Source organism: Lepidochelys kempii, chromosome 14 (assembly GCF_965140285.1).
Source record: "Lepidochelys kempii isolate rLepKem1 chromosome 14, rLepKem1.hap1, whole genome shotgun sequence".
Lineage (NCBI taxonomy): Eukaryota > Metazoa > Chordata > Testudines > Cheloniidae > Lepidochelys > Lepidochelys kempii.
The window spans coordinates 8,413,121-8,428,370 of record NC_136393.1 but is presented as its reverse complement, the minus strand read 5'-3'; the positions used below and the strand labels follow the sequence as shown (position 1 = coordinate 8,428,370).

Sequence of the window (15,250 nt, the reverse complement as noted above, 5' to 3'; positions counted from 1 at the left end):
TGTCATGCCATTCTTATCCTTACCCACTTTGGCTTCCAGTAAAGTATAACGGATTTGAGCATTAATCATTGAAACTCAATAATACTGCACCATCCTACCTCCTAGTTTTTGTTATTTTGTACTCCTTCTCTGAATGACGTAAGAATAGCTGCTTTGCTCACAATGTTGAATGAAGGCTTTCTAAACTTTGAAAGACTTCATACTTTCAGTAATTATATCTCATAACTAATAAAAATCCTTTCATCAAGACATAAAAAGCTGAATTGCTTAAACTGTTAATTTAATATAGCCAAAGCTACATAAATGCATATTGTATTTCAGTAAGAAAAAAAGGCTGAAATAAATATTGAGCGTGTAAGTTACAGCCTTCGTTCCTTGAGGAAACCACACAGGTGATACAAATCATTAGCTTGTGTAGGGCACGCATGTAAACAAGGATTCAGATACAGCTTCTATGTAGTTGATACTTCATCTTGCTTGTTTTCTCTGCCTAGAATTTCCCTAGATTTTTTACTTTGTCAAAGCTATCTAGAGAAAACAGATTATACCAAATGCCAAATCACATACATCCATGGAGTTCCTTTAAATCTTTCACATCTGAACCAAGAATTATTGCCACAATACACATAACTCATAGAAAACACTTAATTCTTTCATTTACTAGTAACATTATACAGTTGCGTTTGAGGAGCATTATGTACTTCCCCCAGTTAGTAGTAGCATTTAACATTTACTTTACACCAGATTGCTGGATAATTAGAAATTCTAAAATTTAACATTAGGGAATTTATATCTTTGGCACTCATTTGGAAGGGACTGTACTTTGACAGCAGTCTACAATATTCTATTAAAACAAATGGCTCAGACTTCAATTTTTAACAAGAAGTTCTGTGGAGAAATGAAATGTTAGTAAAAATGTTAAATTAAAACAAGGTTGAGTAGATCTCATTCATAATTGTAGTGTCAATGTTTACAAAGTACTAGATAGGAAGTACAGAAGAAATTTCCTAATAATTAGAAAGCTACTAGAGTATTAAATATGTGGACCTGCAGATGCAGACGTCTAGGTCTCTAAACAAAACTTAACAGACCTAAAATTAAAAAGTTATATAAGTCATATTTCTCAGGTAATTCAAAATTGTATTCTACCCCTTCAAAGAATATTACCTCCAGACAGAGTTAACAGGAAGGACAACTCCGTTTTGAACCCCTGCCACTAATATCTATATGAAATCCAAAAAAGGTATAGATTTGGACTTTTCTCTGGAATGGTCATATCACCACATAAAATTCAGTTAACAGGATACTTAACCATTTTACTAATGAACACTCCATCTCTCTCCCTTTCCCCACCACACACTCTCTCTTACGTGGAACATAACATTAAGTCAATGGAAATTCAGGACATAAGTATGTTTGGCAGTGCTAGAAAAATATGTCTAGAGGATATATCAAGCAGTCCAGCAGGACTAAAACTGTTTAAAACAGGAAGTATGGAAGCAACTTCAGAAATTCTTAACATTGCTACTGCCAGCCAGGTTGACGTTAGAAAGTTATTAACAATACATTTCAAAAAAGCATTTGTATATGTGAAACTTGGGGGCAGACATTACTGCAATGTTTAAAGACTCTGAAGTAAAATCATAATCTGAAAGTGTTTAACATTCATTCCCATGATAGACAGATATTCCTACCATTTGCTGCAGCAAGGAAAGATTTGTTGTTGCCCCGTGCTTTGTTAGTAAGGTCTTCCGTGATATCCATATGCCGATGGATTTCTTGGCACATTTCTTCAAGAGTTTTGCAAAGATCAGCTTCCCAGTAATCTTTGTCTAGGCATTCAATTAACTGTGCCAGCTGGACCTTTGTGCTATAGTACCAGAGTTTCTTATCCTTCTCGTTGTCTGAATCTTCCTCTCTGCAATAACAGTTTGAGAACAATTGTTTTATACATTTATTTTAGATAAGTGAAGAAAATTAGATAAGATGAATTTACCTGCTCCTTTTTTCCAAGAAAATATTAAGCAATAAGGGCTGAATAAGATTAACACCCGAGATTCACCTTTGGCCTCCCAAGCTTCTAAAGAAGCTCCCTCTCTTTCCACCTCCAAATGTTCTTTTCACACCACTTCCTCCCTGTTCCCTCAAAAAAGCCAATATTCACAATCACTTCCCAGGGAGGTTAAAAGAAAAGCTTTTAAATCATTGCCTCAAATCTGGTTTGTCCATCTTCCAGTAGGATTTACTACAGTTATTTTTCAATGATTACAATATTACTAAATACCTATGCTTACCAAGCACTCCTAAAACCAATGCAATATTATGGCTTTGATATATTTAAAATTTCAGTCAGAAAATTTAAAGATGGGGAATCCCATAATCACCATGAAATGTTTTATATTACTATTCAGATAGTATTTACCTGTGTGCGCACGCATCAGAGTGGTGAAGAAGGCACAGGCCCTTGCGCTCGCTGCAGAGGATCTCTATTCAGATCCCTATAATCTGGAGGTTTGGGGAGCACAATGCTCTGCTCCTCCTCTATACCTAATTCTTCCAAACAAACCAGTCTGAAGCAACCCGATCAGGGGAACTTGCTGAATTTCCCTCACTACTGGCCCTCTCCAGTGTTTTTTCTCCCCAATGAAAGTATATGATTTGGCCTTATGCATTCAGGAACACAAGTATCCTTAGTGATTTGATGAGTTTATTTACATATTAGAATACTTTAAATTAAGATTATAAAGCAAGCTAAACAGTCAGTTACACACAGACAGTGCAGAAAAACTCAAATTCACCAAAGTGTTGTTACGAAGACAATCATCCTCAAAATTGCAAAAATATCAGGAGCTTGGAAGTAATGGCAATATGACTTTACATTAAATCAACACCTTTCTAGACATTACTTCAAAATATGTTTTTGACTGGCTGACAGAATCTGGCATATCGCAAAGAAATACTACCCTTTCCATTAAAAAGGACTTAGGGGAATCTTTCCTTGCTTTTGGAAGGCAACTAAGACTCTAGTTAATTTATTCTTCTAGTCCAGTGGTCCCTAAACTTTTTACAGGGGGTCCCCATTACCGCTGTCTGCACCTCCTCCCTTCCCCAAAGCCGCCACTGGGAGCTAGGAGCGAGGCCAGGAGCTAGTGCCAAAGCAGAGCAGGACTGTGTGGTGTTCCCTTCCTGCCCCCTTTGGGGGCTAGCCCCTGCCCCGCCGCATCCCCCGCCCTCCTAGAGAGGCACGCCCCATAGTTTGGGGACTACTGCTCTAGTCTTTCTAATCTCCATCTGATCTTCATAGTTTAGCATGTTTTAGTTATTTAGTGGTTTTAAAAGGTTTCCAACAAAAATGATTATTTAAGAAAATTTTCAAGTTGTTCACACAGATTACAGATCCAACGGATAGTTCAAAAATAGTTTTTATATTGTCAACTCTTTGTTCTTATTTATCTCTGTGGTGTACTCTAACACTTAGCCACCTATGTGTTTTTCAAACTTAACAGAGTTAATGGTTAAACCATATTTCATCTAAACTAAGAAAAAATTATGCTAGTCTGATAGGTGCTTCAAATCCTATGAGTGAAGAGACTGTCGAACTACTGGGATATGGAAAGGAAAAGCAGGAGGAGGCAGAAACTCAAGAAGAGAAGGGAGAGAAAACAGCACGCAAGTGACAATATAGCTTATTCAGAAAAAGAAGAACAGACTGTAAACGAAAAGAACAGATAAGAGAAAAAAAGTGGTAAAAGAGCAAGAGGAAAAGAAAAAAGAATACATGCTTACAGTGTTGTATTTATTTGTTACTCGTTTTATATCCCTGGCAGACACCACTGCAATGATGGGAGTGGGAAGGGTTGGCAGAGCTGTTGTAGGAGCTAGACAGTCATTTTGCTGCTTAGTAATATTGTGGAGCACATGTAATTGTTGATAAGAGTTATACTTTTATGAAATTACTTAATTACTCAGCAGCAGGCATATTTGTTTTTCATTTTGAAACCAATTTATAAATCACACAAGATTACTGGCTAACCAACACAGAAGCCCACCTCACCTATCTATCTTAGCTACTTAGAAGACTCCCATTATCAAAGTATCTGAGTGCCTCTCAGTCTTTACTGTATTTATTCTCAACATCCCTGTCAGGTAGGAAAGTACTGTTATTCCCACTTTACAGATTGGAAATGGACGCAGAAAGAAGCTACGCGACTTACCGAGACTTTGGCTGTGGCCATCAAGCAGGTTTCTTCCTCTGACCTCCTTTTTTCCCCACCTAGCTTCCTACCAATGAATCCAAAATGCCACAGCTAAAGTCATATCTGTTGCTCTGACCATACAGTTACCCAGCCTAAGACACCCATCTCCTCCTCCCCCTCCCTCTGTTCTCATTTCTTCTTACTCCGGTGTTGCAGGGCTCCCTCAGGTCACCCCATCATACAGCAATGTAGATTCACATCTAGTAGATTTCTCTCTCCACTCCAGGCATAGAGACAGAGAGCTTACCCTACCATCTATAAATTGCCATGTTATAGTCTGACACCCCAAAAGAATCCTGAGCCACCCAGATGGATGCTACATCACAAAGGGATGATATTTTACAGGAGAGACCACAAAGGTAAACTTTCTGGATCTAGTCAAAGCTCTAATCGTTTCATGACTGCTCTGATCATGTACAGGAAACAGACTACTAAAAAACAAAGTATTTTTTGAGAGTGCCATCTAATTTTTTCACAGGGTTTCACTGGGCATGGTATTTCCCTGGCAAGAAAGCTACAAAGAACATAAGGACAGCCACACTTGGGCAGACCAATAGTCCATATATCCCAGTATCCTGTCTTCTGACAGCGGCCAGTGCTAGGTCCTTCAGAGGGAGTGAACAAAACAGCAACTTATTGAGTGATCCATTCCATTGTCCAGTCAGAGGTTTAGGAACACTCAGCTAATGGCTGTTCCTTTCTAGATTAGAAACTGCTCTTCCCAGAGGACAGGGTGGATAAAAATCAATTATTTTTTTTTTAAATAAAAAATCTGATTTTTTTATTTAAATCCATTTTTCTGATAAAATGCTTTTTGAGGGAAAAAACCTATCTAAAGATAGTTTTAATTAAGATACATTATAGCTCAAAAACATCTCATTCTGGAATAGGGATTTAAATTCTAATTCTATTATATGAGACAATATATTCACATAATGTTTAAGAAAAGTTGGTAAATGAGTTCCAATAGTTCATGGATTAGGGACCCAATCTTAGGCGGTTCCAGGGGCTTCTGTACAGATTTAGTTTACCTTTCTATCTACCCAATGGGACTCAGTGCTCAGTCTAGAAGATACCATCAGAGATGCTTAGTTTGCAGTTCTCAAACCGTGGATTTGTGTCTCCAGAGATAACATGCTTGTTAACAGCAAAAATGTTTTAAAATAAATAAATATCTAGAGAGATGAAAAATAACAGACCTCAACCCTACTGTCCCTCTGCAAATTTGTGTACAAAGAGTCAATCCCTTACCTCTCTTTAAAAGTGCAAAGTTTCAGAAAGTTCAATGAATAGAAGATTGTTGGGGGCAGAGTAGATCTGGACAAGGAGAAGAAGTCTAGAGATAAATGTGAGAAGGGAGGGACAGGCAGCAGAAACAAAAGTGAAACTGTTTGAGCAGCATATTCCAGAAGTCTTGAGGTCTTTCTGAGTGTAGCCCTCATTGATTTGAGATCTACCATACCATTCTCTCACTAGAAGGGAAAACCTATAATGACAGCAGGCCGTAAAAAAGACCCAGTTTGGGAATATTTTAATGAAGTTCCTCTACCTGTGGGTAAGAGAGGCATGCATGCAAAACGAAAACAGTGCAAAAAAAGCAATGCAAAGCCTGGTTGACCGAATGAAACAACATCATTAGAAGTGTTCCTTCTCAGGAAGGAGCTGCGTTGAAGATGATGAAAGGAACACATCTGAACATGCAGAATCTTCAGGTTGGTAAACTTTTTTATTTCATTACTTCTTTCTTAAGGGCTTCCTTCTGGTCTATTCTTGAATTCTCATGTCTGAGCAAAAAAATATATTTGTTACTCTATCATTTTAGATGCAGTTGTGATAAAAAATAAATAAAGCTGAAATAGGCAGATCTTCCTGCGGGAAGTGGCGTGGGCCAAGGGACTTACTGGCTGCCACTTCCCGCAGTCCCCATTGGCTGGGCACAGGGAACCGCAGCCAGTGGGAGCTGTGATCAGCCGAACCTGCAGATGCAGCAGATAAACAAACCGGCCGGGCCCTCCAGGGGCTTTCCCTGAACAAGTGGTGTCCCAAGTCTGGGAAACACTGGTCTAGAAGGTGAAATTGTTAACCTGAGTCTTGACGGGTGGAGCAATGTCCACAATGATCCTGTTGTATGTGCTTGTCTGACAATCAAAGAAGGGAATAAGAAGGGGAGTACATGTGGCACCTTAGAGACTAACAAATTTATTTGAGCATAAGCTTTCATAAGCTACAGCTCACATCCGATGAAGTGAGCTGTAGCTCATGAATAAATTTATGAGCATAAATCATGCTCAAATAAATTTGTTAGTCTCTAAGGTGCCACATGTACTCATTTTCTTTTTGTGGATACAGACTAACACGGCTGCTACTCTGAAACCTGTCATTGAAGAAGGGAATGTCTTCCTTATAGAAACAACTGATATATCAGGAAATGCACACACAGCGGAATACTTACAAGAAGTAGCAGTAAAAGCAATAAACTGAAAAACAATTCAAATGTCCAGTATGCAGCTTGGTCACAGACAATGCTACAAATGTATCCAAGATTAGAAGAAACTGAGAAGAGAGTCCCAAGCTAATAACATACGGTTGCAGTGCTCATTTATGCACCTCCTAGCCAAAGACTTCAGTGTTCCAGAAATAAAGGCTAATAATATTGAAATTGCAAAATACTTCCGTAACAACCACTTTGCAGCAGCTGCTCTGAAAAAGTGGGAGGAACCAAGCTAACTCTCCCACAAGACGTACGACGGAACTCAGTAGTGGACTGTTTTGAGCACTATATCAAGATCTGGCCTAATCTGATGACAGTTTGTGAACAAAATAGTGAAAAAATAGCCCAAGTTCTCAACATTGGGCTTAAGAGAAATGTTGAACACATGCTGAGCGCCCTGAAGCCTATTTCTATAGCCTTGAACAAAATGAAGGGAAATAGCTGTAAATAGCTGTTCTATTGCCGATGCTGTTGAAATTTGGAAGGAACTGAGATCTTAAAAAGATAAATATGCAAGGACAGAGTTAAATTACAAGCATTTAAAAAAAACGAATGGGACAAGCACTGTCTCCAGCTCATTTTCTTGCCAATATTTGCAATACTCGGTACCAGGGTCAAACCTTAACTGCTGAAGAAGAGGAATTGGCTATGACATGGATATCCAGCAATCATCCCTCCATTATGCCAACTATAATAAACTTCAGAGCGAATGATACACCATTCAAGAAATATATGTTTGCTGATGATGTTTTAAAGAAAGTCACTCCATTGAACTGGTGGAAGTCACTTAAGCACTTCAATTCAGAGACTGTTGAAGTGATAATCTCACTTTTAACAGCAGTAGCTTCTTCTGCTGGTGCAGAAAGAATATTTTCTTCCTTTGGACTAATTCATTCCAAATTGAGAAATCGTTTGGGACCTGAAAAAGCAGGAAAGCTTGTTTTTCTTTTCCAGATTATGAACAAACAGGAAAATGAAGCAGAAGATGACTGAGTTAGCTGCAGAAGCCAATATTTTATGTTCCTCATGTTGATCTGGCTGACACAGTTGATTTAATTTTTATTTAAAAAAACAAATGTCATTTAACTATTTTAGTTAAAAACAATTTTAACAAAAACAAACCTGATTTTAAAAAACTTGAATGTTTAAATTCAAAAATTCATATGCTTGTTTTGTTAAAATATTATATGCTTGCTGTTGAAGGAAAAAAATCCAGAATACACAACATTGATTTAGTCAAATAAAACAGTTTAAATGTCTGGTGATATTCTCCTCCTAATACAGCATGGCAAGAAAATCCTCCAAATATTAATGATTAACCTGTTGAATTGGAGATAGTTCACCTCCCAATGACTTCATAAATATCTGCTTCAATTACCTTTGGTAAATGAAATAACCAAACAATAATTCATTTTCCAATGTAACTATAAAACTAATCTGAAAAGTTTTCAAAATAAATCACTTTAAAAACGTATAGTGTGTACCTTTTAAAAATGAAACCTACATCTCTATCTCTGAGTTGTGAAGAATATGTATTAAAGGTTATAACAACCAACAAGAATGCACTTTTACGTAGAAATCCATGATTAAATTGAGTCTTCCTGACTAGAGGTTTAAATCAAATCCACCCTGCCAGAGGATTTTCCCTTCTTGGGATGATGTCAAATAAAGATTGGAAAGGGCATGAGACATGAAGAGATCCAAAGAAAACAAGGACTCAGGTCTACTGATGCCCATGATCTGGGCCTGCTGGGAGCCTTACAGAATGAGAGAGATGAGATCTGGAGTTTGTGTTGACAGTGTGGGAGGTAGATCATTGCCACTCAAAGAAGCTGTTTCAACAGAAACACCTGATATTTCTGGGCTGGGTTAGTCAGCACTGCTCCTAGAGAATGAATCAGGAGAGACAGCGGAGGATAGAACCAGAGAGACAGAATGGGGCCCAGGACTCTTGCTGCTTCTGGTGCATTTGGGACAAAAGGAGTCTGCTAGAGCACGGGTCAGTGGAAACTCCCATACCTTGGGCACTTTCTTCCCCTCTGTCCAACCTGGCCTTTTCGTTTTGAGGACATGTTCAGCTTGACATAATGAAATCACAGGAAAAAACTGTGAATATCTGTAAAGCCTGGTCCTGCTTCAGTAAACAGGCTTCCAGCCCTTCCTGATGCTGCTATGGAGTGCGGGAGACCACACATACACAAAGCTGAACAGGAGCAGAGGACTCCAACCTATGGAAACCTCAGCACTACTGACAACCGAAACAGGAAGTACTGAGTAAAAGGAATCCCCCTGGTGTCCTTGATATACTGCCCTAAAGTGCCCCCCCTCCCCTCACACACACACACCTGATTCGTTGGCGGATTGGAGGGGAAAAAAAAGAAGGCCAAACTTCTGCCTAAAAAGAGGACACAAACATCCCAGAGGAACTTTTGTCTGCCTTGAAATGGAGTCTGGGTTTAAATATGGCTGCAGTACCACAAGCATGCTACCAGACTAGCCAATATCAGGTTTAAGAGGGGGAAATCTCAAGACAAATTTTACATTTTAGTATGTCTACACAGTAACAACACACCTGCAGCTGGCCTGAGTCAGCTGACTTGGGCTTGCAGAGCTCAAGCTGCAGGGCTGTAAAAATGTGGTGTAGCTGTTTGGGTCAGATTGCAACCAAGGCTCTGGGGCCCTTCTGCCTTGTGGGGTACCAGAGCTTGAGCTCCGGCTTGAGCCTGAACATCTACGCCGCAATTTTACAGTCCCACAGCACAAGTCAGTTGACATGGGCCAGCTATGGGTGTTTAATCACTGTGTAGACATTCCCTATCTTATCTTTAAAGCGTGGAATTCAATATTTAATATTAGTAAGTATGTTGAGTTTTGACAGAGGGATCAGAGGCTGCTAAACAGCCTGGGAGCTTGATTTATGGCTCTCTGTTAATCCGAACTATTACAGTTGATGTTTCTCCCACTTCCTCCTCATTTCCAGAGATTCTGGTTAAGCAATATCTCCAATGGAAAATGTTAAGACCTTCAGTGTAACCAGAATGACTTAATAAGGGGAGGTACAAGTTTGAGTTGGGGCCACTATGCCTGATAAAACTGGTGGAGCCACGACCTACCACCTTTGGCTTTAAGTTTTAAGAAAATGTATTGAGTGGAGATGGAAGTTTGTCAAGGTAAACTTTGAAATATGTTACATCAACGCAAAATTGAGAATCTGAGACCTGTTTTGTAAGAATCAAATTACTACAGAAAAAGGATCTAAATTTGACATTACTAACAGATGTTAGATAATTAAACTACCATCATCCCCTTCTTGCCCTCTCAGTCCTCATTTTAGGGCAAAGCTTTCTTCAAAATTTTATCTTACGTACTGATTTAACTGTTTTAGTTGCATTTTTTACTCCTGGGGAATTCTGTGCAGAATTCATGTCCCCCACAGATTTCTTTGCTTCCCTGCAGAAAAATGACTTCTGATGGGGAAGCAAAGGGAAGCCGCAAGAGCGGTCGTGTGATCCTCCTTAGCAGCGCAGGCAAGTCAGTTTGGGTGCCTGGAGCAGCTGGTAGAAACGTAAGTCACCGGTTGGGGGCAGGGGGGTAGCAGGCAGTAGGATGGGCAATCACCACTGGGGGGGGGGGATGGGCAATCACAGGTTTTGGAGGGGTGGGGGGGAAAATGGACAGTCATGCGTGTGAGAGAGTGAAACTTGGTCGGTCCCTCTCGCTCGCTCCTGTGGCACGCTAATGTACAGAATTACAGAATCATAGAACTGGAAGGGACCTTGGGAGGTCATCTAGTCCAGTCCCCTGCACTCATGGAAGGACTAAGTATTATCTAGACCATCCCTGACAGGTGTATACTCCTGGGGGAATTCTGCACCACTGCACAATGCAGAATTTTGCAGAAATTAACGTGTGCACAGAATTTCTTTCCCCCACAGAAATGGGCTGCAGTGCTGCTAGCTGCCACCAGGGGCCACTGGACCCAGCAGAACCCAACTCGCACATAGAAGACACTGCTGGGGGAGGGGGAGGGAGCTAGAAGGTTCCTGGCAGCTGCTGTTCCCAGCATTCTGTGAGGGAAGGAAAAAGCAGTGTGCAGGAAACTCCATGCAAGCCTGGTACCAAGCATAAGGCTGTTTCTCCCTCTGTATCTCTGGGCTCTTGCGGGGAGGGTTGTGGGTGTCTGGCCTCCTGGCTGGGCTCAGGGGAGGCAGAGAAACAGGAACGGGGTTGTCATAGGGGTTTCTTTAATGCTCTATTCCTGGGGGAATGTTTGTGTGTGTCTGTATTATTATAGACATACTTGCTGACAGGTAGAGCTGGTCTCCACTACTGGGGAGACTGACACTGCTGCAATCTAGTGAAGACCCACTAAACCGACGGCAGAATGCTCTCCAGTTCACACTGGTACCCCAGCTCTCCGAGAAGAGTAAGGGAAGTCGACCGGAGTGCATCTCCCATCGATTCAGTGCCGTGAAGACACAGGAGTAAGTTATTCATGCAGCTGGACTGGTGTAACTTAGGTCAACTTACCCCTGTAGTGAAGACAACCCTGCATTTTGAAATAAATTACCAAAATAATTGAAACTGGTGTGATTATGTAGTGTTATAATAATAAAATTTGCAGAATTTTGTAGAATTCAAAAATACTGTATGCAAAATTTTTAATTTTGGGTATAGAATGCCCCCAGGAGTAATTTTTCCCCTTCCTTAGTTGTTTTTTGTTTTCAGGTTAGTAGTTACTACTCAGCATAATGCATATTCAGTACCAAAAAATGCACTAAAAAACAATAAAACTGTGACTGTAAAATTTGACACTGCAATTAACAACCATCAACAATTAAATCTGAAAAACAAGTACTGTAAAAACTAAAATTTGTGACAAATCATACTGGTATATTTTCTCTTGTTATTAAGATTGTTTAATGGGAGGGTTAAGATTTCCATTCCATTCCATGGCAAACTATAATTTCAAATTGTACCTGCAAGAGTAGAGACTCCATATTAACACTGAAGTAAATCACTGATAAGTATCTGAAAGCCTAGATAGTGCCAAAAATGGCAAAAATAAAAATTTTAATTTTCAGTTTTAATAGTGTAATGTTAGCATAACAAGATTTCTAAATTATTTAAATCTGATATACTGTAACCATTCTCAGACTGTAAAGAACCTTTTCTCCTGCATAACTGAACTGAGTTTCTCCCACCACCATTTTGGAATCTTAGGGAAGGGAGAGGAGATAATTAACATTATCTGAATTTATGTTAGCATGTATTACAAAAATCTTTAACCTAATCAGTTTCATGCTCTAGTTCTCACACACACAACTGGGATTATCAGTATTGGCAATATTACAAGGGAATGTCTAAATTCAAGGAAAATCTTTAACTGAAATTTAGGTCTTCCCCCTTTTTCAAAAAAATCTTTATATTTTGTGCCTAATACACCTGACAATGTACCTTTAAAGAATTAAAAGATTTCCAATTAAGCAGTTTAGATAATAAAGAGACTCAATTTCATTTTCTTTTAAAGTGTTCACATTTATTTAAGATTCCAAATACTTAGAGTTTAGAATTATTCGCACACCAATCAGATCACTACTTTCTGGGTACTGTACAGTGCATTTAGGTATAATCTTTAAAGCTGTGGTTCCAAAAACTCTCACATGTAAATCTTATTCCACATATGTTTCAACTACAGCCTCCAACCAACTGTTCCCCCAGAAGACTAGTGGCATATAGGGTCTGCTCTAAAGCCCACTAAAACCACAGGAATTATCAGTGACTTCCATGGACTCTGGATTAGGCCCAAAAATGGGTTTAAGGAGGAAAATGACAAGAGGATGCTGCTCACTGAAAACACACTGAGTAGCTCCCATCTGACTCCAGCCTTGTAACAATAAGGTGGTAACAAGATGATGCAGGACCACTGAAGTACTTGAACATCAGCACACAAACAATGCAGAGATGAACTCTGTCTTTGCTCTGTAAAAAACATTTAAGAGAAAAAAGTGTTTACACCACTAGTTCACTTCTATATTTTGAGCAGTGAGGCAAGTACTTATTTTACTCTTAAATGTTTGACTATTCTCTTATGACTGAAGTGGAAGTTCAAACATCTTTAGCACTTTATTTGCTAGCCTCCATTTGCTGAGGGAAAAAGGAAGTGCGCTGGAAAAGTCAGGCATATGCATCTCCAGTGCAAGTTTATTGCAAAAAGAGATGTTCGGAAAAAAATCAAAATAATTCAAATAGGAAAAATATATATTTTTAGATAGCCTTTTTCCTCTGAGTAAATACAACCTAGGAACAATTACCCTTCACGAACCTCATTTTCTTCTTTATTCTCCTGCAAAGACTGTGACTAACTAATCCTCTCAGCTGAAAAGGAAGTGTCAGTTCTCCTTAAAGTTCTCCAATGATCCCCATTTTAAAGTTTTTAGAGTTGCTTGTTTACCTCTCAGCAGCCTCTGACAGAGTATGGCTACACTAAAAACAGGAAATATGATTGCAGAATGGGTAGTCATACCCAAACTAGCTTTTACCCAGCTAGATCAAAGCTAGTTTAAGTAACAATAGCAGTGTAGCTGCAGCAGACCAGGTTAGCTGCTCCAGTATGTACCTAGGGGCCTGGGCAGGGTTATACTCAGGAGAATAGCCCCTGCCACCATGGCTACACTGTTATTGTTACTCAAGCTAGCATTGATCTAGCTAGATTAAAGCCAGATCAGGTATGCCTACAGATGCTGCAATCACACCTCCTGATTGCCGTGAAGACATACCCTAGTCGTCTTCAGTTCTGAGCTACTGCTCTCCTCTAGTGCTTTCTAACTGCCAAGCGGCATCCCCTTTTCCTGCCCTCTAGGAGAGTGCTATACTATCACTATTTCCTCTTGTAATACAATCTTTTTCATGCTTTGCGCTGAACATGATTGTCCTTAATAATCAGCACAGTTTAACCAGTTTTTAACATTCTGGAAAGTCATATTATAGATTACTTTAAGAATCAGAAGATCTAGTACATCAAGAGAGTGGGACATACTAAAGTAGAGAACCCCCATCTCTAAACATAAATACGTGTTTGAAACTTATCTATTTCAATAATGGTCTCTACAATAGAATATCAAATCTATGAACCTTAAACAATATGTAGATGTGTGCCACCTTGTGGATATGTACACCTAAAAACTGGATTATACTAATAAGAAGGGGGGTTAAAAAGAAAGCGTGGTGTATCAGATTTAAGAATGTATAGAAGTCTACTGAAGTATTTAAATCAGCTCAATTTTAAAAAGTTATGCTAATACAGCATACATGGAATAAAAGGTTAAATTCAGTTTAACTGGAAAAAAGTTACTTTGGACACAAATTTAACATTTGCCAGATTCCTCCACCTCAAACCCTTCCTCCAAGAGAAAGATAATGTCTGGGAAGTGCAGAGAAAACAGATGGGCAAGCTCCCAAGTCCAGTTAACAACAAAAAGGCATGTCCATTCTTTCAGCAGTCAACCTTGCTTAATTGAAATACAAAACTTCACTATTATGGAAAAAAATTCCCCTTTTTGTCATAGACCAAGTCCCTAATCTGGAGTTGATCACAGGGGCTCACATGTCCCAGTATGCAGTATTCTGATAATCTCAACAAAGCAGGATCTCTGATCATGGGGTATGTATTTTGCAGAACTACAGGAGTGCAAGAGGAAAGACAAGTTAAAAATCACTATTTTGCTGAAACTCTTCCAGTTTCTCTGAGTCTGTAGTAAAATGAAGATTCTATGATTTATGATTTCATGCTGTCATAGAAATTATGGTGTCAGATTTGGAGAAGGAAATGTGCTATTTAATAGCCACTGTCTATTGGATTTTTTGTAAGTAGTGAATGGATTTAATATTTTTCCTAGGATGAAAGCTGCTCCCCAAATCTTTAAATGCACGAGTGGGAATTCAGATGAATAATCTGCTACTAATGGAAAATGCCCACTTCCAAAGAGCTGAGGAGCAGCGTGTCTCATAGCCTGACAAATCAGGCTACGTAATTCAACAGAAACCAACAGAGGGCAGCCCTCATCTGATTGAGGTCTCACATACAGAATAAAGTTGACAACAAGATCAGGCTGATCAACTTCAGCAATACATAATAGGCTGCAGTTAGCCTCAAGAATCTTACAGAAGATTAACTGCTACAACTGTGGCTTTTATGATCTGGTGAAGTAATTAAAATGACAGGAAAAACCCTCACCTCACAATTATAGGACATGCTAATATTCTCTGTTAACAAGTTGAAGTTATACCCTTGGTGGATTTAACCTCAAGAACTAGTCAATACTTTAAGTATCAATGAATGATTATGTACTAATGCTAGCAGGAAGAGATGACAGTACATTCTGAAGGACTACAAATGCATGGTTTGGCCTGATGTCTTGCAAGTGACAGAATCATATTGATGGCCCCTCCTCCCAGAGAGTCTAACATTTTGATAAAAAGAAAAGGAGGACTTGTGGCACCT

The 15,250-nt window shown here is 39.2% G+C and overlaps 1 protein-coding gene across 11 annotated transcripts in view; it reads right to left on the bottom strand.

The window, feature by feature from the left end:
• The window catches only part of BPTF (bromodomain PHD finger transcription factor), a 92,532-nt gene that overhangs the window by 53,209 nt on the left and 24,073 nt on the right, over window positions 1–15,250 (bottom strand). For all 11 annotated transcript variants that reach the window (XM_073310727.2, XM_078848474.1, XM_073310729.2 and 8 more), the window contains exon 3: window positions 1,695–1,918. In XM_073310727.2, the coding sequence (XP_073166828.1) occupies window positions 1,695–1,918 (224 nt within the window). The remainder of the gene's footprint in view (window positions 1–1,694; window positions 1,919–15,250) is intronic.